The 25,523-nt window shown below is 34.2% G+C and overlaps 1 protein-coding gene across 1 annotated transcript in view; it reads right to left on the bottom strand.

Annotated features, from left to right (window-relative positions):
• LOC106160822 (zinc finger ZZ-type and EF-hand domain-containing protein 1) overlaps positions 1-25,523 on the bottom strand; it is a 40,426-nt gene that overhangs the window by 4,692 nt on the left and 10,211 nt on the right. The window contains exons 16-66 of the mRNA XM_087004279.1: positions 25,213-25,319; positions 24,836-24,916; positions 24,428-24,535; positions 23,932-24,017; positions 23,369-23,424; positions 23,064-23,159; positions 22,729-22,791; positions 22,458-22,500; positions 22,101-22,217; positions 21,622-21,720; positions 21,296-21,387; positions 20,958-21,048; positions 20,595-20,715; positions 20,212-20,282; positions 19,806-19,913; positions 19,381-19,609; positions 19,190-19,260; positions 18,910-18,966; positions 18,303-18,431; positions 17,727-17,831; positions 17,344-17,411; positions 16,871-17,036; positions 16,373-16,484; positions 15,987-16,123; positions 15,575-15,663; positions 15,199-15,326; positions 14,928-15,007; positions 14,578-14,650; positions 14,239-14,315; positions 13,879-13,956; positions 13,264-13,343; positions 12,805-12,913; positions 12,400-12,581; positions 11,985-12,051; positions 11,569-11,632; positions 11,158-11,312; positions 10,654-10,795; positions 10,273-10,441; positions 10,038-10,081; positions 9,421-9,642; positions 9,071-9,198; positions 8,501-8,571; positions 8,095-8,182; positions 7,635-7,753; positions 7,032-7,155; positions 6,593-6,646; positions 6,120-6,251; positions 5,643-5,754; positions 4,885-5,078; positions 4,440-4,577; positions 4,141-4,241 (exon numbers count right to left, since the gene is read on the bottom strand). Coding sequence (XP_086860405.1) covers positions 4,141-4,241; positions 4,440-4,577; positions 4,885-5,078; positions 5,643-5,754; positions 6,120-6,251; positions 6,593-6,646; positions 7,032-7,155; positions 7,635-7,753; positions 8,095-8,182; positions 8,501-8,571; positions 9,071-9,198; positions 9,421-9,642; positions 10,038-10,081; positions 10,273-10,441; positions 10,654-10,795; positions 11,158-11,312; positions 11,569-11,632; positions 11,985-12,051; positions 12,400-12,581; positions 12,805-12,913; positions 13,264-13,343; positions 13,879-13,956; positions 14,239-14,315; positions 14,578-14,650; positions 14,928-15,007; positions 15,199-15,326; positions 15,575-15,663; positions 15,987-16,123; positions 16,373-16,484; positions 16,871-17,036; positions 17,344-17,411; positions 17,727-17,831; positions 18,303-18,431; positions 18,910-18,966; positions 19,190-19,260; positions 19,381-19,609; positions 19,806-19,913; positions 20,212-20,282; positions 20,595-20,715; positions 20,958-21,048; positions 21,296-21,387; positions 21,622-21,720; positions 22,101-22,217; positions 22,458-22,500; positions 22,729-22,791; positions 23,064-23,159; positions 23,369-23,424; positions 23,932-24,017; positions 24,428-24,535; positions 24,836-24,916; positions 25,213-25,319 — 5,433 coding nt within the window. The remainder of the gene's footprint in view (positions 1-4,140; positions 4,242-4,439; positions 4,578-4,884; positions 5,079-5,642; positions 5,755-6,119; positions 6,252-6,592; positions 6,647-7,031; positions 7,156-7,634; positions 7,754-8,094; positions 8,183-8,500; positions 8,572-9,070; positions 9,199-9,420; positions 9,643-10,037; positions 10,082-10,272; positions 10,442-10,653; positions 10,796-11,157; positions 11,313-11,568; positions 11,633-11,984; positions 12,052-12,399; positions 12,582-12,804; positions 12,914-13,263; positions 13,344-13,878; positions 13,957-14,238; positions 14,316-14,577; positions 14,651-14,927; positions 15,008-15,198; positions 15,327-15,574; positions 15,664-15,986; positions 16,124-16,372; positions 16,485-16,870; positions 17,037-17,343; positions 17,412-17,726; positions 17,832-18,302; positions 18,432-18,909; positions 18,967-19,189; positions 19,261-19,380; positions 19,610-19,805; positions 19,914-20,211; positions 20,283-20,594; positions 20,716-20,957; positions 21,049-21,295; positions 21,388-21,621; positions 21,721-22,100; positions 22,218-22,457; positions 22,501-22,728; positions 22,792-23,063; positions 23,160-23,368; positions 23,425-23,931; positions 24,018-24,427; positions 24,536-24,835; positions 24,917-25,212; positions 25,320-25,523) is intronic.

The raw sequence follows: 25,523 nt of genomic DNA, 5'->3' as shown, positions 1-25,523 counted from the left end.
ACCTGACTGTCTTCAGGAAGACCCAGAAGATGGTCCACCCCTTCAATAAAATTACAGTTTCAGGACCATGAGAGTTCAAATTCACATTATGAAACTCTCAATATTTGAAAATTGATGACAGTGCATAAAATAATATTACATAATGTTTAAAGACATAAAAAACAATACAACTGCTTATGTGGAAATACAGAAAATGTGCAGAGCCCCAGGCAGATGAGAGTTAAAAGTCACAAATGCAAGTGTTTGAGAAAAAATTATAAAGGAAAACATAACAAAGCTAGAAAAGCACTTTGAGAGTGCAGACCTCTGCCAAGGCAGCAATTGTTGATTATTATTGATAATTGATTGATTATTGTTCCAGACCACCACCAAAAATTAATCATTGTCCTCTTTGGCCCACTTCCGACAGTTCCTGAAAATTTCTGCAAAATCAGGCCATAACTTTTTGTGTTATGTGGATGACAGACAAACGAGGGTGAAAATATGACCTCCTTGGCAGAGCTTGAGGTAAATATAATTCCAATGAAGATGCTATTCAAACTTTTAATCTTCCAGTTTGATATATATATATATATATATATATATATATATATATATATATATATATATATATATATATATATATATATATATATATATATATATATATATATTATTTAAAACTTATTTGCAATATTAAACAAAATTTACCTGCATAATTATCACTGCTTCCTTATTATTAATCTAGCAGAGAGCTTTACCTTTGGGAGTTTACAGGGAAATATCAACAAGTGTGCTTTATGTAATCTCATTTAATGGCCTATTAAGGCAAATGACTTTATAACTCTGAAATTAATCTAGTGATACCCAAGGGTAATTTACAGACTGACCCACTCAAAGGTCTTTAGGCCCATAAGTCACACTTTAAGAAAAGCACAAAACCATAATGCCCAAAATAGGAGACTACCAATCCTGATGCAATAATACATTATGTTTAACTGCACAGTCAACATCAACTTATGCACAACAGGTAACACAGACGAAATTAAAAGCATAAGGCTTCAGGCCCATCGGAGTTCAAGTTTATACTTAGAAAGTGCCAGAATGAGAAAAATGAAAATTTCACAAAAAATGCATAAATTCAATAAAAATGATAATCCAATAGAGCTGGTTTTCTCATATGAGCTGAAGGCCAATCCTAAAAATCGTACTTGTAAGTTAAAAATGATAATAAGTAGCACAGTTTTCTTTTCATAATGTTTGCAGTAGCAGTGCAAAACGATTGTTGTCAATTTTGATGTAACATTACATAATAAATTAGAGAATAATTATCACCAATTTTTGTTTATTGACTATAAATAGGATGGACATGTAGAAAATATGATTACCATTCGGCTTCATGTTCATGGGAGCTCTGAGTCCCACAATGAATATGCCAAAAAGATAATGAATATTACACTAAAATGTATAGCTTCCAGAAAAAGAAGCCAATTAGACTGCTTTTCCAACTCAGGCTGCATTTTAGTCCTGTGTTTCTTTTTTGAAAGTTTGACAGTAATAAGTAACACAGTTTTCCCATAATGGTCATCAAGGCAGCAGCACCCAAAATTGTGTTTTCTTCTATTTTGATGCAACATTACATAATGCTTAACGGCATAATGACCATCGATTTTTAATAATAAAATATAAGTGTCATGAATTTTCAGAAAATGTGACTAGCATGGGTCTTCAAGCCCGTGGAGGTTCTAAGTCACACCTTGGAAATGCCAATATGTGAAAAATTACATTTTCACAAAAAACTGTTTAATTGCCAGAAAAATTTACCAAACAGACTGCATTGCCTACTGAAGCTGTATTTTAGACCCATGTTTCTTTCCTGTAAGTCTGAGAACAGTAATTGACACGATTTTCCTTAAATGGTCATCATGGGAGCAGTGCCCAAAACAGGGGTTTCTTCAAATTTTGATGCAACATTACATAATGTTTAACAGCATAATGACCATCAATTTTTAATTATAAAATATTAGTATAACGCATATTCAGAAAATGTGACAAGCAAAGGTCTTCAGGATCATGGAACTTCAAAGTCATACATTGAAAATGCCAATATGTGAAAAATTAAATTTTCACAAAAAAACTGCTTAACTACCAGAAAAATTTACCAAACAGACTGCATTGCCTACTGAAGCTATATTTTAGTCCCATGTTTCTTTCCTGTAAGTTTGAGAACAGTAAGTGACATGACTTTCCTTAAATGGTCAGCATGGGAGCAGTGCCCAAAATAGGGGTTTCTTCAAATTTTGATGCAATATTACATAATGTTTTACAGCATAATGACCATCAATTTTTAAGCATAAAATATTAGTATCATGGATATTCAGAAAATGTGACTAGCAAAGATCTGCAGGCTCATGGAACTTCAAAGTCACATCTTAAAAATGCCAAACTATAAAAAAGACAGCACTGTTCTGAAATGGGTTTATTTCCATTTTAACACTTTTTAAACAAAACAAAATAAACAGTATACTTCCATTTTTATATGACCAACTAAGAAAATTGATGAGATGGGAAAAATATCAATAGAACAGTGTTAAATGTCCAATTTCCTCCATTCTGAGATTCTGAACATAGTTGATGATTGAAGCTAACAAACTGCAATATGATATGATATGAGTTTATTTCCATTTTTGACACTTTATTACACAATACACGATATCAAGTTTACCATCATTTTTACATAATCAACTAACAATGTTGTAAAGATGCAGGAAATATCAAACAAACACTTTTACGTATCTTATTAGTTAAATAATGAGACTGTTAACATGCTTAAGAATTGAATCTGAGGAAATGTGAAAAAACAGCATAACTTCTAAAATAATGGCCAGATTATGCTGATTTTCCAACTCAACCTGCATTTTAGTAAGATTGACCACTCCTGTAAGTATAATGACAATTGGCCTATCTGTTTTTCTTATATAGTGTTATCAGTGTTGCATATATGTTGAAAAAAGTGAAAAAATAGCATAACTCCCCTAAAAATGGCTTGATCATGCTGATTTTTGAACTTGATCTGCGGATTATGAATCTTCATCAGTTTTGTAAGTTTGAAGCCAAAAAGTAAAGCTGTTTTCCACTTATCGTGTTATCGGTGCTGCATATATGCTGAAAAAAGTAAAAAAAAAACAGCATAACTTCCCTACAAGTCACCCGATCATGCTGATTTTCGAACTTGACCTGCGTATTATAAATATTTATCAGTTCTCTAAGTTTCAAGCCAAAAGCCAAAACGGTTTTCCAGTTATCGTGTTATCGGTGCTGTATATATATGCTGAAAAAAGAGAAAAAATAGCCTAAATTCACTAAAAAATGACCCAATCATGCCGATTTTCGAACTTGACCTGCGTATTATGAATATTTATCAGTTCTGTAAGTTTCAAGCCAAAAAGTAAAATGGTTTTCCATTTATCATGTTATCGGTGCTGCATTTATGCTGAAAAAAGAGAAAAAATAGCCTAAATTCATTAAAAATGACCCAATCACGCTGATTTTCGAACTTGACCTGCGTATCATGAATATTCATCAGTTCTGTAAGTTTCAAGCCAAAAAGTAAAACAGTTTTCCAGTTATCATGTTATCGGTGCTTCATTTATGCTGAAAAAAGTGAAAAAACAGCATAAATTCCCTATAAGTGACCCGATCATGCTGATTTTCGAACTTGACCTGCGTATTATGAATATTCATCAGTTCTGTAAGTTTCAAGCCAAAAGGTAAAATGATTTTCCACTTATCGTGTTATCGGTGCTGCATATATGCTGAAAAAAGTGAAAAAACAGCCTAAATTCCCTATAAGTGAACCGATCATGCTGATTTTCGAACTTGACCTGCGTATTACGAATATTCATCAGTTCTGTAAGTTTCAAGCCAAAAGTAAAAACGGTGTTCCACTTATCGTGTTATCGGTAAAAGTGCACGACGGCGACGACGGCGCCGACGGCGACGACGGCGACGACAGACGCAGAGGATGGCTATATGTACAGACACATCTGTGTCTGTACATAAAAAGGAAAACAGAAGAAGACACCTTCTTTTAGATAAGCACATGTACTATCTATTGGTATACCTATCTGGAGTAGCCTAAATATATTGAACATCACTTACTTCTCCTGTACTGCCATTAGCAAGGCATTCGTGTTCTGGCCATGCATGTCATAAATAGCTCTCAGTATGGGGATGGGGACATGAAAATGTTCATGGAGGGTCTGAAATAGTTTTTCACAAGTGATAATAATAATCCTTTTTCAGCATTGCTTTTACCAATACAAATAACATTTATTCACCTTTCATTCATCATGACTTTTTAAAAAGCAAAATTAAAATACTTAAAATATTTTTGCTTAAGTCTACTAAACAAGCGTGAAACCCATGGAATACTAACAGCATATATGTGAAGATCTTACTTGGAAACACATTTTGGCAGGTTCATCCAGTCCCTGCCATGGATCTCTGGGGTCTGACGTGGCCGGCACAGGCACTGGGAGGGGTGCGGGGACATCAGTCTTCTCCTTGTCTTGTGTGTACAGCATTAGAGAGAGGACCTGGAAGTGGAATATATTACACAATTATTGACTTTTGCAGAGGTCATTTAGACTTCAGTTACCACACAAGTAACTTTAGCCACTCAGATTCCATTTACAATGAAAGACTTAGCAGAGATCCCAGACAACTGATCGTAATTGGATCCTTTATAAACCTCAGAGGTATGCACAGATGCCTGTGCTTTCAAACCAGAAGCAATGACCCTTGATACAATTAGAAAAAAAAAAACAGAAAACATGTGTGGTTGCACATGTGTTTAAACAACCCTGACATACACTTCCGTAGTAAACACAAAGGTCAACCCACCTCTAAATCCTTCAACAGCCACTGTTTGCTAAAGCCTGTCCCCTGACTGGCCAACTGCACCAAGCACTGGATGACATCACTGGTGAACACCTCCTGGGACTGGCCATCTTGGAAGGATGGAGACTTCACCATTTGTAGTAAAGACTTGAGAGCCAGGGAAAGGACCCAGGTTTTCTCCACCGAGAGACCATCTCCTGCACAATGAATAATAGACATTTACCCTTCTAAGACTGATGTCATCATTTCCACAATGTAATCGCAGGGGCTAAATTGTTTTGATTTTTTTTAGCCAAAAAGCTGAAATATTTTAACAAAATTAAATTTTGTTTCAAAATTTTGATTCAAAAGAATGACACACTGGTAAACTACCTAGAAAACATTTTCATTGGCCAAAGTAAATCTTATAAATTTTTGGTCAGCTTGAGCCCTCAAAATACAGATAAAGTTATGACTGCATAAATAATATAATCCTAAAAATTCAAAGAGATACATTATAATATTTCAGGTACATTTCAAATGCAAACAAATATTTGCTACACACATTTGCTGTGCAATCCTGGTTAAACACTGTACACAATCTGATAGCATATGCTAAAAATACTGAGGATGAAGTTATATAATCAACAAAGCAATTTCGCTGCAATACATTAACCTTAACTATACTGTGTAATGTAAAATATACTTATCCATGTTTAAAATAGCATTTTATTATTGCATATTAGATAAAATCACATTATTTTATAGAGTAAACAAATTACCCTTCTTGAACTTGATGATCAGATCTCTGACAATACCAATGAAGGAGGAGATATGATGCATGTCCAGTACATTGATCTCATGACAAACACACTCAACATATTCATCCTTTAACTGAAAGTAAGAAAAAAATATATTGTTTCTTTAACTTCTGGGGTTGCTTTCTGGTTTTGATGAGACGCATATGTGACATGTGCAAAAGAGGAAATAACTCTCAACATAGCTATCCTTCAAAAAGTAGTAGGACACACTGATACAAAATGCGATATGATTCGTTAAAACTCTAAGAGAAGCATTCTAGCTTTGATGAGATATGTATGTACAAAACACGTTTAAAAACATACTTAACATACTCATTCTTCAGTCATTCAGTTCAGTAGTAAGGTTATTTATCACAAGAGTCTATAAAGTAAAATCTAGTTAATATCTGTAGTATTGTAACTTCTCTAAAATCCAAAATAATCTACTATAATTCTTACAGAGTGTCTCTTCCTGGACTTGGTATCTATCAGCAGTGTCATGTGTTTATCAGGGTAGTGTTTTAAGACAACCCCCAGCCTGGCCTCTGTGCTGTTCTCATTGTACTTCACCTGGTTGCCTATTGACAGCACCTGCAAACAGCAACATTCACATATTTGAAGTCAACATTTCCAGTGGTCTCTGAAACTCGCGGTACAGATTTGAGGCTTTTTTTTTACAGAGACAAAATTAAACAGAATAGAACTTACATATCATTTAAAATGTTAACATGCATTTGTGCAACCAAATGACTTGCACATTTTTTTTCATTATAAATGAACACTAAGGTGTAAAAAGTTTGACTTTATTCATGTTTTTTGAATTCTCTGTAAAACCAGTTTCTAAAATGCAGTGTAGTGAGCTAGGTTAAACTAACTTTTTTTCTTTTTTAGTTATTTATTTTTATTTATTTATAAAAACTTTACCACTTTACCTCTGGAAACCCAGCTATCACAAACAGGGCAAATATAGATGATAAATCCAGCACCTGAAATCACAAACAAGACTTAAATTTGGTATTGGTTGCAGACAATTACACGGCCCGAACTGAAGCATACCTTGTGGCTTGTATTCATGTTGAAACATTTTGCAATTCTGCACATCTCCTAATTTTCTTCTCTATTCAATTTTTTATTCCCATTTAGGCACTATATTCTTTATTTAAAAAAACTGTATGAAACTAAATCAAGTACATGTGGTCTAATTCACAGAATAGGACAAGTTGGTCTCAATCTTTAGACCAAAAATATTGGATCTAACTCATTTCGGGATAAATGTGTAATACTTCATTAAATTAACTAACTTTTAGTCTAAAACAACTGTCAATTCTTTCTTTTTATTAAACACAAGCCACATAACTAAAGCCCCATTACCTCTTTCTCCCTCAGACTCTGTATACTGTTGGTGATATGGCTGAGTAGGCTGTCTCTCCAGGCCACAGCATTGACCAGACCCTGGAGAATGTTAGCCATGGAACAGGCCCACTCCAGACCACTCCTGGAAATACAGTAGAATGACAATAACAATACAATACAATACAATGACAATAACAGTACAATAAAAACAATAGAATGCTACACAATGTAATATAATACAGTGCTATATAATGCAGTGCAATGGAACACAAAGCAACACAACACAATAGTGCTACGCAGAAACTGAAACTGGCCCCGGAATTTCAGGTTTAAATTTACAAAGAAAATTGTTATTTGCTGTCTAATGAATTGAAAAGTATATTTCACATATCGAATGATGAAAAAACCATACAAATATTCAGCCTTGCCAACTTTACACTTTAAAATGCTGATTAATCTATTGTTAACCAGGTAATTATTAATAGAATAACACCTGAAAACATGGGAAATGACACTGAACACGAAGACAGAACAATATCCTTAAATACAAATTATAGTTAACCCTGAATAATGTACAAAACTAGTGGATACTCCAGAGTACTACCCAGTCTCCATTCCTACCTTTCCATGCATGTTGCCCCAAATGAGAAGAGAAAGCTGACCGTTCTCTCTCCATCTGGACCCTCTGTGGCTGTCAGTTCATCAGGGTCCATGGCTCCAGCCACGGCCGCATCAGCAATCTACCAGAATAATCATAAAATTTGTATAATTTAATTCAGCCACAAAAAGAATGGTTACAAGCTAGCTGTCACTCAACTTACTGTACCCAAATGGGCCTATTTAATAATGGCTGAAGAAAAATAAAAGTTTATTTTATTTTTTTAAATTTTTGTAATACTACATATATTTCAAGCCTTTCAAACTGTCTCATTTTTAAAAAGAAGTTTTGGTATCAAACACCAAAATTAAGAATGGCAAGAAATTATAATTAATATGAACTAAAATCAAATAACAATTTAACTTATTTTTATATTTCATCATACAACCTACCATCCAAATTGAACCTGAGATGAAATCTTACCTTACAACTAGTGGATGAACTCTTCAACAGCTGAGCTATGAGTCCCATTGCCAGGTGCTGTGTACTGCTTTCATGGCCACTATCTCCCCTGAAAATGTTTTCCATTTTTTTACACTGGTAAGAAGTTAAGAAGTTATGTATATGGCCACTATCTCTTCTGAAACACTTTCACAATAATTGTTAAAAGATTCATAATGAGTTGTAAGAACACTTAAGAGTTTTGCATGGATGATTTTTTTGTAACTACACTTTCATTTGTATCTTGTATTGAATTAAAACCCAAAAATTCACCTTCCCAAACTTTTCCAGAGATAAAGCTTTCATTTATGCTAGTTACACATGAAACCACACACCCACAAGCACACCTGCTTGCACACTTAACAACGTAATTAAAAACAGGGCCTACTTTCCGATGGTGAACAGAAGTTTCAGAAACTCTTCTGTGTCAAAAGTGTTGATGACCACATCTGGAACCACCTGGAATTAAGCAAATCAATTCATTGAATGGGGGCGGCATTTTATAAGACTGATATCGATTTAAGTTTAATAAAACACAATGAGAATACAAATATTCCATAAAAAGGATTTGGTAAATAAAAATCCTATCAAAAATACTTGCATTTTCATTTGTATCTTGTATTGAACTTAAACACCAAAAGCCACCTTCCTAAAACTTTTCCAGAGAAAAAGCGTTCATTTATGCTAGTTATATGTGAAACCACACACACACACACACACACACACGCACACACACACGCACACACACACACACACACACACACGCACACACACACGCACACACACACACACACAAATGTGATTGCAAAAAGGGCCATCTGGAACCACCTGAAATCAATTAACCTAATCACAAATAGTACAAATATTCCATAAAAAGAAATTGGTGAATAAAAATCCTATCAAAAAGACTTGCATTGGGTTACACAAGCACCTTGAGAGTGTAGGTTAATTCACATACCCTGTTATCAGGTGGTAACATAGCTCCTAGAAGTCCCATGATCCTTTCCTGGCTGTGAACTGCAAATGCCAAGTCTTGTCGTTTGATAGCAGCTTCTTCTTCAAGTTCCTTACTCTCAACATCTATATCTATAATTTTGCAAATAACAGGTCACATACACATAACAAAAAGAAACTGTGGTGTTCTAATCACAAATTTTGTCTTTTATAAGCAGCATATGAATTAGTCCAGCTGTGAATACGCTCAAACATAACAACAACCCACTTTTACCATCATGGTTACTACTGCCCTCTATCATTTTGTCAATGGGTCAAGGTTACTTCAGCTGTGACTGCATCCCAACAACTTACCATGGGTACTATCACCCTCTGGCACCTCCTTCAGGCACTGTGTAACTAGCTCCACGCACTGACAGTGTAACTTGCTGGCACACTCCACGTAATCATGGTCCAATTCTGAGTGACGGTGGTAGAGAACTTCAGCCATGGCCAGGGAGAGGGACGTGAACAGGAGCCACACATGCTGGTGGATGTAGGCTTGGAGGCTGGACTCATTCTTATTGGTGCTTTTTACTATTTGGTAATTGATAAAAGAAAAGTTATTAGAGCTATTTGGTCGTTTGAATTGTTACTGTTCTTCTTGGTGCTTTCTTTCTTTCTTTTTTTTTTCTTTTTTGCAAATGAAAATTTATTTGAGTTATTTCTTTCCTGTTTTATTTGTTTGGTGATGAAAGGCTTTTTGGTGCTCTTTTTTCTTTTACAAAACTTTATAGATGTTTTGTAAAACTGGATAGATGTTTTTTTTTATTTTATTTTATTTTTGAGATATAAATTCTGAAAATATTACTACTTATGACAATAAAATATGGCTTGTATTTAATTCAATGCAGAAAATAAAGTTATTAACAAAAAAAAAATGAACATGATTCTATTAATATCACTTTGATAACAAAAGCAACATTACTTACATTTTACAAGAGGCAGAACAGAGACTCTGTGGGAACTGTCATGACTGCAAGAAATATCACATAAAATCTGTGTTTATTTAAAGCTATGGATAATAAATGCTAATACATATAAAAGAAACAAAATGTATGAGTACAGCTATATTGCATGTATTCACTTCAAGATGATCTCTTTGTAACAAGAGAAATGCACTTCAGCACCCTAATTGTCAAAAAAAAAAAAAAAGTAATCACTCACCCTGGAGGATAAAGCTCTTTCTTATGGCAACCCAAGCACAAGTCAAAATCTTCACAGACGTCGCAGTGGATTCTCTGTCCCACTATGAAAGCCTGGCATTCATCACATTTGTACATCAGATGGACTATATCATGGTCATCTGTATGCTCCCCTGCTGGCTTCACTCCACCTGATATTGAAACATTATCCTTCAGAATGATGTATAACACCATAAATTGAAAATAACAAATTAAAGAGACATTATTGCTCTTATCTTGCTCTGGTGAATGACAAAATTGATAAGCTATGAATAGTATGGATATAATAATAAAAATACTACTACTATTATATCAACTTTAAAAAAAAATCACATGCAGATATGAAATGAAAAGTCAAAGGCACCTGCAAAACACGTAGCACAGAGGTCCATGTCTTGACACTGCAGACACCTGTAGCGTCGCCCTGGCAACGTTACACCACAACCATCACAACTGATCTCCACATCCAAAAGATCACAGAATCTAGCTACAAACATCTGCATGGCCTGAGGAATCAAAAAATTTGAAAATCATTATAAAGTACACTCTGGCCAAACATACTTTCTGAGCTACATTGATTTTACTGAGACTTATTATTTTAAAAGACGGTCAAGTCTGATGGGGTTGTCATCATTTTTGTTCAAGCAACTAAACCTCAATAAACAGTTGACAACTTGCATTTGTTTTTACATTGGGCAGAGTAACAAAGTCACTGTGAGTCTACTAAGCACTACATTTGTCATATCCACATGAAAAAGAATTACTTATGAAACATTTTCTGCATATTCTGTATAAAAAAGAATAATTAAAAAGTCCAAATAAACTACTATAAATAAATAAATAAATAAATAAATAAATAAATAAATACTTTTCTGTCTTCTTTGGAAGATTCTTGAGCAGTCTTGTACCAGGCACTGAAGCCAGTCTTGCATTCCTCCAGCCACTTCATACACTGTTCATACTCCTCCTGCTCCTGAGATTCATCAAACTCACTCAAGGATTTATCTCTAGTGGTTACACTTCCTGAAGTTACAATGAAAATATTACTTAAGTCAAAACATAAATTAGTCAACACCATAATGCCCTGTGCACTTGGGCAATTGTCTGTTATCATGCTACAGACTGGCAATTACATATTCACTTTGACATTCTTTGAAGGAAAAAAAAAGAATTTTTGAAAAAAAATTTTGATTTTCACAAAGCAGTTATATACTTGAAACTTATTACTTGATAAGGAGAACAATAACATTCTCTAGATCATTATTTTGTAAGTGATTACCTTTGGCAATATTCATCAAGAGTTCTGGAATTTTCAGGTCCACCAAAAAGGCAAGATCATATGGCTGGAAAACAATGGATATGATTAGTGGGCCTTGAACAGAATCACTAAACTAATTACAAACTGGATAAGATACTGATGGTCATCGAGAACTCCAAGCGCCACATATACTGTAGCCTTCATTGTAAGCTCTCCGTGAGTGAGATTAGCACATGATTGGAAAGGTTCTTCCACATGTAAATAATTATTAAAGCTGGCTGATCTGGCTTATTGAGACTATCAGGTCCAATCTTTATTTTGGTCTTTTAAAATTTCAAATCATTATGCAGTGCTCTCAGCATAAACTTATAAAATGGAATTTCCAATGGTTTCTCAAAAAATATTAAAAAATAGATTAAAAATAGATCCCTTCCTACCTGCCAGTTCATATCCAACAGGTGTAAAAGACATGCCTGTATAAACTCATAAGCTTCTTCCACAGCACTGAAAGCAATGATAGACAGTTATCATTAAATCCACAGAATTTCTAGTCCCTCAGCTGACACCAACAGGATTTTCTGATTTCTGAAATAAATCTATATGGTGGGTAACACTCATGTTGTTCAGTAAACTACATTTTTGAATGGGTCTATGGAATGATCTTTTGCTTTTTAAATTTTATCTTTCAGTTGGTTTGAAAGATTCTAACAATTTTTTTTAATCAACAGATCATAAGTCCCAACTTTAGGTCTGTTTTACTTTAGACCTCTACTTTAGTAAATCTCTCTGCTACCTTTGCATATGTTCAATCAGTAGGGTCTGGCAAATACATTCAATTTATCACACACTTACCCTTTCAAGCCAAATTTTTTGTTGTTTCTAAGAGATTCCACCAGCCTTCGCAGGACAGTATAATAGGCCTGCCTGACATTGGACTCCAGTTCCAATCCACAGCCGTCCAGCCAGTCAGCGTAGTGCTTGGGGAAATGGTTTTGTTCATCCAACAGCTCCTGCAGGAACAGTACCACTGGCACCTACAGGGGGATAGATAGAAGATGAGAATAACAAGAAGGATGAATGAGAAGTCGTGAAAGGTTGACTTCAGGATAAATGTTAACTTGGACAAATAGCTGGGTAATTCAAGTCAAGTCAGGAAATCAATTAACTGGGAAATAGAGTGAAACAAAATACAAAAATAAATAATTTGTTAAAGGAAGAGAAAAGGATGGTGATAAGATGAAAATATTGATATCTTACCTGAAAAATATGTTGATCTGCCATCATTCGTATGTACTCAGCAGCAAACATATAGACCTCAGCTACGGACTGGGCCTGCTTAGACCTCTCCTGTAGTAACTGCTGGACTCTGGGAACAATAAAACACTGGCTAGTAATAATAATATAATTGAGAAGAAGAAGAAGAACAACAACAACAACAACTTTTACTTAAAAATTATGCTTCACATCTCACCACAGCATACATGTTAGGAAATAGAAATTTGGATAAAAACCAGCCATCATTCATTATACACAAGATCTACAAACAACTTGTTACATTTATATTACATCCATTAAACTTAAAATATCCTTGCTTTTTCAACAGTAATTTTGCACCATAGTTTTGGCTGTAAGACTACTACATGTAGCATTAATAAATGATCAAAGAATCCCATTTTATCAGTAAATTTTGAGAGCTGTGCTGGGCAGACTCCTTACTTTTCTTTCAACCAAGCCGGATCCCTGATGAACTCCATGACCAGTCTGAATGATGGGTACTTGTCAGAGGCAAGATCCACCTAAAAAATTAAACGAGAATTTTCATTCTCATATTCTTATATACATGCTTCCATAACCTATTTCAATGGAAAACAGTCAACAGTGGAAGTATTGTATAGATGAAGGTTTCAATTTTCTGGTTCAATGAATTTTACTACAGTAAACAGCAAAACAGACAGAATTTCTTGCTTATCAGTTCCATACATGTTTTTTTGAAAACGCTACATATATCCTTTTGTGTCAAAAAATAACAGAAACAAAAACTTTCAAGTTACACCAATTTCGCACTGGTTTCTATAAAAATTTTGATAGGGTAATTTTTTTCAGATATTTGGCTAGAGTGAGCTCTGTGAGACTGCCAATACCTTTTTTATTATAATGGCACTGAAAATAAAATTTACCAATTTACATATGAATAGTTAAACAACAGAAAATGGATTTGTTATTCAAAAAAAAAAAAAAAAAATTGTCTAAAATCTTGTTATTTTCAAAATGTAATGCAATTCTGAAATAAACCAAATCTAGAACCATCTTTAGAAATGTTGGTCATAATACCTTGAATATCCTGTCCATTTCACCTGAGAATTTTCTGTTCAGCACCTTACGCTGGTTTTTGTTTTTACTAGCCTTGTTCTAAAAATAAAAAATCAAAACAAATAAAAATGTTATAGCAGATACATGAAACAGGAGCAATTGACATAACATGCTGTCCAAAAAATTCAGTCCATAGTAAACAATACGTGGTTATCTGTACTAGTTAAGTAAGCTAATCATAAACTTGTAATTTTCAATTTTTCATTGCATAAGTTTTCTCATTGTAGAATACAGATCAGTGTTATTCATTTAAACATCAATTATCTACCAAACTCCATCTTTAACTATTGTATATTATCTCTTCTTGGTAATAAAACTCACTTCTGTCAACTTCAATTGCACTTTAGTCAATCCAGCAAATTTTAGTAGAAACTCAGCCTTTTCCTTACAGGATTTGACTAAAGGGAAGAAACAGAAAAAGACTTCACAAACTAACTATATCCATATCATCATAACAATATTTTCATTAAAATTCCATTCACAAAGTTACATATACTGAAAGAACATATCAGCTGAAAATATCCAAATTTTTACCATATGTCACACTGAAATAACAATAACAATAATAATAATAATAATTTTTCTTAGGTCTACAAGTCACAAATAAAATATTACGAGAAATTGAGAGAAGATAGATGAATTAGCAACTTTTTTCTCTACCTGGGTCCTCTATGGCTGCTTTACTTGATCCTTCTTTTTCAGCCGCAACTGTCTGTTTCTGTCTCAGATCCATCTGTTATAAAATAAACCATCAATAATATATGAATGAATGAATGAATGGACACACACACACACACACACACACACACACACACACACACACACACACACACACACACACACACACACACACACACACACACACTCTCTCTCTCTCTCTCTCTCTCTCTCTCTCTCTTTCTCTCTCTCTCTGTCTACCTTCCCATTAAAATGTTCATTCAGATCTACATCAACATCAAATTGTATACACTACAACACACAATCTTGAGTACTGAGGGTCAAATTCTTACCAAATGGTGTCTCAAAGACTCAGCAGTGTGGAAAGCTTGGTGAATACCCTCACTCACAGCCACCTCTTCCTTCCCTTCAACTGAAGACATTTAAGAATATTTATAAGGAGAAAATATACATGTGTATACATCTGTATAGAAAGTCCTGAATGGCTTATATATCAGTACAACAGAAATACATATTTTGGAAATCTTTGAAAAGAATTACACATACGGAATAAATACGATAAACTATATAAATGAAGTCTATATCATGAAAGCCAGAACCCACCATGTTTCTCAATCTCCTCTCTGAGAGGTTGTGTGTGCCACAAGAGGGCAGCAAAAGCTGACACCACAGCCTGGGTAATGTCATCACCACCAATCTTACTCCTGGGGCTGCTACAATGCTCCAGACATCTGCAGGAATGAAGATCAACAGTTAATCCGCGTGCGTGCGTGCGTGCGTGCGTGCGTGCGTGTGCATGCGTGTGTGTGTGTGTGTGTGTTGTATATTTGTACAACACATATGCTGCAGTTTGGGTTACATTCTGCTTCACATCTAATTTTAATAGTTCCCAGAAGACCAAGCTTAAGATGTAGTGGATCTCTCTTGAGGACATCAGGCTTTAAATCTGATATTCACCTTTCTGACCATACTGACTTACTTGTTGATGAGTTTGGTAGCTGGTCCTGGTTTCTGCTGTACGATATCCCACAGGAATGTACACACAGCATGGTTGCCCTCAATGGCCTCCTACAAGGATCAACCTCATTAATACACTTAAAGATCAACTCAAATGTCCATATCTGCGGTATGCATTTTTCTGCACTATTATGTTAGTGACCCTCATTACGTTGAAAAATAAATCATGTGGGTAAATGTGTATTTGTCAAACCTCGCTTTTTTCCTCCATTCCGTTACTCAGAATAAAAACAAAAATAGTTCTAAAAACTTGAACTTCATAGTATTCAATACATAAATAGAATTCCATTATGTTCAAGTATTTAAGCTTCACAAATCTGTTCTTCAAACAGCTTAGAACTATAAGCTAGGGGTCATAAAAACATTAAACCCACCTGTCTCCCTGATAAAGATCTCTGCAGTTTTCCAACCATATATCCTCCTCTGAACAGAGTGGTCCACAATTCACTTTTCAACATGGCTGTCTCCTGGTCCTCTTCTTGCTTTTCAGGGTCAGGGGGTTTGGGCATCACTGAAATATTTTGACTTACATTTTTCAAAGAAATAACAGATTTATTCAAATACATACTCATAATTCCACAAAATTCCTCATAAGTAACAAAACTGTCATTATCATGTAGAAATTTATACATTCCAAATTAGAAATAAATAATCTAAACAGCTATCTGATTAAATTTTATAAATTTTGGGAAATTACCATATATCATTATTAAATGAGTAAGTAAGATACAAGCTAGAGCTACTTTCTTTCATTACTTACATTTCTGTAAATTCAGGGTGCAGCCACAAAGTTTCCCAAACAGTTTGGAGAGCCCCAGTTGCAGATCAAATACCCAGCAGATAGGGCTGTCAGGACACCCCATGGCAGTCACCTGGAGGAAGGGGACATTTTGTTAACTCTCAGGTGGTGAAGACTTAATTTTTATAAATATAGACATCATTAAACATATCTATCAATGTCAAAATTGGTAAACAGGAAAGAGATTACATTACCGCCTCTACATTCTAACAAATTGTGTCTTAAGACAAAAATGGAACAAAACGTAATTTAAGTATAAGAAATGAAAGAAAAGAAGATAAATGAAGGATTTAAGAGATTCATCTACCCAGCAGATCTAAAACTGGGAAGTAACACCACACTTGTAGCAAAAAGATTACATTATTTCTATAACTTTTATCCAAAGTTTACAAAGTTCAAGGTTGTTATTTAAAGGACTGAGAGAAAAAATTCAAATAAAGAGCTGTCTCTTCCACATGCCTTAAACTTGTACCCCCACTCATTGTTACTACTGTCTGAACGGAACAAAAATTGCAGACGGTGCCCTCCTCTGAAGGTCACGGTCTTCGGCCATTTTTCTGTTCCCACTTTCTGGTCGTATCTGGTCCGAACTCCTCTGCAGTCTGTAAACTCCAAGAAGTCATACCTGCAAGAGGTTTGAAATTGTTTTTTCTTATTTATTTTATCATGTGAGGAGAAAGGACATAAATGCATACCACTCTAAAAACATCATTAATTCACAGACATATTAACCCCCCCCCCCCTTGAAAAAAATTCTTTTGCTCTTGCATATTGAGAGAAAATATTATAGATATAGCATGCCTCTGTTAAAGTAAAATGAATGTAAAAACACAGTAGTTTTTTTTTCAACAATGTGTGTATTTTTTCTGGATTCACAGTATTGGCAATTTTTGCCACGGATTTTACAAAAATACATTTCAACATGCATTTACCTTTTCTCTGTTTCACATCTTTTGTCAAATTCTACAACAAAGGTTGTGGCTCCAGGGCAACTGAAAATCTGAAACCAGATGTTTTCCGTAAGCACATATATTCATAACTGAGCTGGAAAAAACTTCACAAATTCTATTGAATTTTCAGATTCTTTTTGCAAATAAAAAAATATCATCTTTTCAAACATAAGTTGAATCATCATCATTTTGTGGCAAGACTACGTAGCTTTTATATAAAGTTCTGTCTATACATGTATGACCTACAGCAGAAAAACAATTAAATCAAATATTTTTAAAGATAGATAACTCAAAAAAGTGAAAAAAATAAAAATACATGTTCACTATTATCAAAAGACTTGTTAGACTGATTCTGTACACTGTACCTGGGTAGTATGTTGATTGTTCTCATAATTATGGGATGACTCCACATCCCATGTTCTTAACACCACACTGTCATTGTGGACCTTCTGCCAATGGTCACTGTCAATCTGGAATCAAATAGATAATAAATAGTTCTTCATTTTTACAGTCATGTATGATGAATTAATATGAAGTCTAAGATGTTTACAGCAACACTATTTTTGGTGATAAAATAATCATAACTTTTTCTGTGAATGTAGGAAAATTTGCAAATACAGATGTCTACACTTACTGTCTCTGACAATGTAGATAAAACACATTTATATTTCAATGTCTAAAATTTAAGAGATGGATATACATACATAATTCAAAAAGAAATGGAACAGGATATCATGGCAACAGAATTTTATAAAATACTGTATAAACTCGATATTATTTATACTTAGACTGAATAATCCTTGAAAGTAGAAACTTCAATTTATCTATGGTCTTATAAATTTGTTTTTCATTTTACAATTTCACAAAGAAGTTATATTAATTAAGGTGTCGACTTTGATAAAAAACACAAACAAAAACTTATAAAAAAAAACAATTCTTACTGTGTGAAAGAAGTGTGGTAGTAATTGTGCCATCTTCCTCAATTCCTCAGCAATAGGCAACAACTTGTGCAACAGAGCAACTCTGACAGCAGAATCTAGCTTGTCACTCATCATACCGAGAACAAGGAGCTGGAAAAGAATAATACAATTTGTATTGAAAATATATGAAGGAGGTGGAGTGAAGGAATGAATGGAATGGAATGAAGAAAGTGAGTGAAAGCTGTGAGACATTCCAAGGGCAACATGGTAAAACTAGTAGATTTGACATCAGACTGGTGAAAACATTGGTTCTTCAAAATTATTGGTCTAATATGACTGGTGGAAATTAATCACAGGTGTTTTAGTTTATCTTATTTTTAGCAGTGGTAGAAGTAGTAGCTGCTGTATTATGTAAGTCATGGTGACTGTACTTGTAGTAGCGGTAAATTTATATATGCATGTATCATATAACTATATTGCTCCATAATTACTCAGATTCTTTAAGACCTACATCTGAAGATGTTAAAAAAATACTGTTCATTATGTGGCAGACTCAATTTTCCCATTGGTTCCATAATAAGGAATACAAATAAGGATAACTACAAATATATCTGTCACTTTCTCTTACCCCTTCCCTCACAGTTGCAGACAGAAAGGATTTCTTCAACTTTGGTATCATCTCTGCCTGTAAAAAAATGAAAGCCATATTTTAAATAATATTTGAAATAATAGAGAAAAATAATTTCACAATCAATGCTGGTAGTTTTCATCTTATGAAAAATGAGTTTTTGTTGAAGTGTAAAAAGCAAACAGCAAAACTTCTTTTATTACCACAGATAATTTTATTGTTTCAATCTAATTATGGGAAACATTCAGTGATCTAAACAAGTACAAAATAATAATTATACCTGGATTTCCTCTTTCTTTTCCAGAAGCAGTTTACAAGCTTCTGTTGCTTTCTCCCCCAATAAAATGTAATCTAAGTAAAAAACAAAAATAATAATAATTCCATGAAAAAGATTACCACTGAACAAGTCTAATAAACTGTGCTGATATGTTCTAATAAACATTTGATTCATTTCATTCAAAGAGTACTCACATCTTACAATAGTTGCTAAAATGATATCTTTGGACTCCTCCTCCAGATCAGGGGTATCCAGCTGCCTGTAACACCAGCCTAAGAGAGTGGTCTGTAGAGAGCAGAGCAGCTGCACCAGTGGTGTCATCTCGTCTGTGTCTGCGCCCCCAGACACCACGGTCTGGAACTCTTTGAACGCCACAGACATCAGAGTCTCCATCACAGCCACCACTGGCTCACTGTTGTAATCCTGAACAGACAGAAATAGCTTATAAAGTGAATTACTTAGATTGAACTATTTCTGGGACTCATTTCACACGATGGCTTAAGGTGAAAATCAGTCTAAACAGAAAATGCTGTGAATTTCAGCTGAAGTTTTATAGAAAAAAATTGAAGAATTAGCCAATATTTTAAAGACTACCAGTACATCATACATGCATATTTACCCTTTTCATATACTGTGGCAAATCTAGCAGCCCACTTGGTTCCATGTTTCCATAAAACTGGCACAAAGACTGGAATATCAGAGACACAGATGGTTTCTCTACTGTACCCTGCAATGGAAGTACATCACATTGAAGTAGAATATTACACTGCATCAACAATAGTAAGAACATAAATTACCAGTAAAACAAATGGAATTAACTTATCACAAGATTGTGATAGAAATAAATATAACTTCTTACATATAGCATGTGCTCCACTGACAACAAGAGTATCAATTATGAATAAAACAAACATACAAGTCAGTAACTATTGTAACAAAACTGCAAAATAAACATCATGCAAATAATACAATGTTCATATAAGTGTAAGTCACCACCTAAATGCAAGTCCAAATATACCACTCACAGTGACAGTGTCCATCATGTTGAAAAGTTGTTTTCTTCTGGCTTCCTTGTCAGGGAAAAATACAGCAGCACCTGAAATAATTTGCAAAGAAAAGCTTATAAAATCTTATAAAATCTAACTTTATTCTACAGTTGATTTGTATTTTCTTTTACAAGCACTTTTTCACACAGTCAAGGTGAACAAGACACCCTAGCTTCCAGATAGGCTCAAAAAAATTTCTTGTTTCTTATTCAGCCACTCTGTTTATATACAACATTTTTTTGTGTGGGGAGGGGATGGGGGAGGGGGAGGGAGTGGTGCCTAAGGTATAGTAAGTAAATAAGACTGTTGCTAACTGGCATGAAACTGAAGGTAGCACAGGCATGATGTTAATCCAAACTCACCATCAATGACACACTGCTGTGCCATCTTGACCAAGTTTTTCATCATGGGGGATTCCTCCTCTTTCTGATCCTGAGTGTCAATAACCTCACACAGGTGTTGAAATATGTACTCTACTGACTTCTGCAAGGAGGGCATATTGACACTTACTTTCACAAAGCATTTACTTTCCTTAAAGACAAGTAACCAACACTCGACGAACCATTTACTTTTATTGCTGGATTCTGCTGTCAGAGTTACCAACAATAATAGTGCAATCATGATCATTATTATCTTCATAATTATTGTTATCATCATCATTATCAATATTATATCACCTTAATTTTTATTGAAATATTACTTCTATCAATATTATGATATCTTACTGTTTTAACAGTCTTGGCCACAGTAAGCGGTTGGAACAAAGCATGTAGAAGCTGCAGAAGCAGTATCTTACAGACTACCCCAGCATCAGAGCTGGAAGAAAGACATAGGAATCCAATTTTACCATTTATCTGCTTTCACTTATATTGCAATAATGCATTTTCAGAATCTACATAAATCTAAGGCATATACCATGGCTGAATATGCAAATTATGCAACTACCGATATAGTACAGATGCCTAAACATAAGATACAGAAATATACTGAAAGAGTGGTCAGTGACACATCTCTCTCTTTTTCTCTCTTACACCCACACACCCAACACACACACACTACTTACTTATATGAAAATGAAGGGTATAGTTTCCACCATACATCTGTAGCCAATGCTGACATATCTAGAGGCTGTGGTTTTCCTTGCTTCCCAGATCCCTTAAAAATGACAGATATATTTCTTTAAGGATGCCTTGGCATTAACAATATATATCTATCCCCTCAAATAACTATACATCACTAATTCTTATATCATTTGTCTTGTTTTAGAAAGCTGAATCATGAACCTTTAATTAGCTAGCTCATCTTTTAAGTAACGGAGAACAGATATATTTTTGGTTCAGTGTTGTAACCGTATGTCTTTTCAGTAAGCAAAAACAAAATTATACTTACTTGTTCCCTAGCTAAATCCACCAGAAATGACAAAGTTCTAACAAATACCATCTCTTTGCTAACAACAGAGCTGTCCTGTGAAAGGTCAAGTGATTTTGCCTGAAAGAAATTTGCCCAAATGATTTCCTCTGGTGTAGCAGATTCCTATTCAATAGGAAGTGAGGAGGACAGAAAAGACTTCAAACAAAAAACTGTAGAAAATATTACGGCATCAGAAAGTGAAGATTTAACTAAAATTAATGTATAAAAATATAATACAAATGTTTACTTAGACTGAGTGATCATTAAAAAGCCCACACCATGGGAGATAGGATTTAATCTCCTTGAGATGTTATATTGAATCAGATGTGCCTGGTGTCTTTTTAAAATTATAAGTCACTCTGTTGGATATTTTAGTTAATGACATGGCCAACTAAATCAAGAAACAACTGGACAAACCTAAATAAAAATAGAGTGTATCTAAATTGCACTCTACTCACTACTTGAAGATCATCAGCAAAGACCGCCTTCCTGGTAAAGCCATAAAACTTGACTCCCACTACCCCTATCCTGCCTGCAGTACTCTGCCTTGGCTGGAGGAACTTGATCTGGACATACTATATATAAAATAATATGCCTCTGATAAATGGAGTTAATTAATATGGTACTGCTTATAAAATAACCAAATAAAAAAAATTAACAGAAACGTTTTATGTAAACATAGATGAAATGACTTGTTTAAAGAAGAACTTGGCTGATACAAAATCATAAAAGATGTATAACTTCAAAAATCGGATTTTATATCAGCAAAAACAGTATCAAACAAGTTTTTTTTTTTCAAATTCAGATATACTGACCTGCCCCACTGGAAAAACATCCAAAGGAATCTCAATTTCATCCCTGAAGCAAAGAGACGTAAAAGGTGAAGATGTAGCTCATCGCTTGATATCTTCAAAGCACAGGTTCAGCCAGCTTAACAATTCATACCTGATATTTATGGATCTGTTCTATATTAAACAAACTTACAGTAGCTCTCTAAGGGAGCATACAGTATACAGCTTTATATATACAACGGTATATATATATATAACTAACATTACAGATACAATTATACAGTTGATAACTTACCAGTCTTCTTCAGTGGCAAAATGAGCCACTGGGTTGTCAGATGTGCTCTCTAAGCCTGAAGTCCTGAAAATCAATCAGCTTAAATAACGCAATGTGCAGTCAATGATAGAATTAGTACAGTTCTTTTGTAACTTGTACATGTAGGTTGGACATTTCAAACTTGTTATTATTAAAAAAGAGATATTAAGGACATTTAATTTAAACTTTTTCTAGACTAACATTGCAATTCGTGAAATACTTTCCTCGATGTCTTTCATATCCATCAAAAGCTAGTATAAGGCTGCAAATTACAGTGACATTCTTTTTTATAAAGTTTAACACCATTATTAATTTACCTCCCATTGTTGTGCAGGCAATACTCAGCAAATCCCCATGTATCATGCGTTTTAAACTTCTCCACATGATCTTCCAAACTGAATGGCTTTCCACTTCTAAATATATATAATGTAATATATAATATACAAACAAGTAAAAAGGACAATGGCTAAAATTCAAATCACTGACAAGTAATTACTAGTAGAAAATGGAATACCATTTAAAACTGAATATACATGTAGTTCAATTTATAAGAATAACATAATAAATTCTTCCCAATACTGTGTCACCGACAATAACAAACTATATGGTTCTCTACACTTACTCATCTTTGTAGACAAAAATAAATCCTGATTTAGCACCACATGGACCCTTCTCAACCTATAAAGTAAAATGCATATTATTTGATCATAAATTATTCTTTTGAAAAACTCTTTCTAGACATACCTCACATACTATGCCATACTAACTAGGCCAAATTGTTAAAATATGTTATTCCCCAAAAGAAAATGTGCTTGTAGAAAGACTTACCTGGGCTTACTCTAAAGATATTTTTTCTAAATGGTTGGATAATTTTTGTCAAATCAGAAATTTTTAACTCAATATATGATAAATTTGGGGAAAAAACAATGAATCATTTAAATGTACTTTCATCAAAATAAGATTAAAATTCATGATGCCAGCATGAGCCATGCAGGCCCATAGCCAAGGGGGTTCAGGGGGTTCAAAAGACCCCCCACTCCTTTTTGCCAGACAAAGGTCCCCTCTGGGTAAAGTTTATTTAGGTACATGAAGATTTCATAGTAAAAAGTCCAGTTTTTCAGAAGAGAACCCCCTTTTTGAAATTGCTGGCCTGCCCTGAAACTAAACAAAATGAAAAACACTCACTTTGATCTTAATCTTGGTAACTTGTACAAAGTCAGAAGCCTTGAAGATCATGTTAACAAGTGTCTTCCCTTCAGCAGATTGGTAAACTAGAAGGTTGAAAAGAGAATCATGCTGTGACATGATCAAATACAAGCCAGAAGTCAAATACACACATGTACATGTACATGCTTGCACCAGTAGTTCACTGAACATGTATTTTACCAACAATTTACAATCATTTACAATCATGTGCTCAGGAATAATCCGATTCCTAAAAACCCCTTTGATCTTTGCCAGAAGGCTGTTAGAACTGAAAACTGAACCTTCCTTAACAGATGAAAAAAATAAGAGGCTAAAGTGCCCAGCCTTAAAAGCCAGCTGGAAGACGCAGTTCTGAACCTTAAGAACCGGTTGAAGCCCTAGTCCCAAAACAGGTATGGCCCAGTTTCAGTTGCTGTAGTCTAAGTTAAGTAAAAAAACTTTCTATCGAGATAATAAGCAAGCTACAGTTCCCGACCTTTAGAGCCAGGGGTGGCCCAGTTTACTGAGAGAACATTCTCTGGTCCCATAGCCTCATCCTTCTGTCCTCCATCACAGCCTGCTAGAGTCAGCTGCAGTGGACCACCTAAATCACAACACAGTTATCAATCACCGGTGAGGACTACTTTGTACCAATTTCCTTTACAGAAAACTTGTGTCGAATAACTAATATTCATACATTAATTGTAATTTTATTCAGCATTTTCATCTCCCAATTTCTTTTGTTTTATATACTGTAAAGTGTTCTTAAAAGTTTAAAAAACTCTTAGTAAATAATATATATAAATCATCATTATTACAGTTATATTATCATTATTATTGAGATATATCATCACTATACCCTCATTACCATAACACACTCATAATCAACATGGATCTGGCTTACCTTGCTTTTTCCAAAATGAATCTCTTACAGAAACCATAGATTTAAGCAGTGGCAATGCCTCTATTTCCATAATCTCGCTGTCTGGAGAAAAAGAAGAGAAAATACATATGTGAAGACATCTCAACCAGGTCTGTTTCCGAAATGACATCATTCAAAAATCAGTCTAAACAATAACTGTTTAGGATTCAAACCAACTAAGCTGTAAAATGCTCTTAGACAAATATTGCAAGCCAACTTATGATATTCCAAACTTAAAAGTCTTAATTAAGCCCCCAAACATTAAGACCACAAGCAAAACAGACCCCAGAACAAAAATGACAAGGGCATATTAGCTAAAAGGCATTAAACAATTATTTAAGTTTCAAATATTAAAATACCTTGTAGCAGCTTGAGTGTCTTCAGTATCCCCATGACATGACCTCTTGCCAGATTGAATGACAACAACACATACAATGCATCTGCACTCACATGGCTCTCTTTCTCTCTAAAAATGGTTTGAGTCAAGTGGTAAAAAAATTTTTAAAAATCATTACAAAATAATTTTTATCATTTTAACAAAAACACGGACATGAACCAAAACTTTCAAAATATTTTTCAAATTTGGCATATGCAAACATAAAGATTTACCATGTACTGCGTGCTTCATTAAAATTATTCACTCCTTACTATGTCTTAGAAGAATAATAGT

Source organism: Lingula anatina, chromosome 2 (genome assembly GCF_051362555.1).
Source record: "Lingula anatina isolate TDL-2025a chromosome 2, LinAna3.0, whole genome shotgun sequence".
In the NCBI taxonomy this organism is placed as follows: Eukaryota; Metazoa; Brachiopoda; class Lingulata; order Lingulida; family Lingulidae; genus Lingula; species Lingula anatina.
This window is presented reverse-complemented; position numbering and strand designations above follow the sequence as displayed.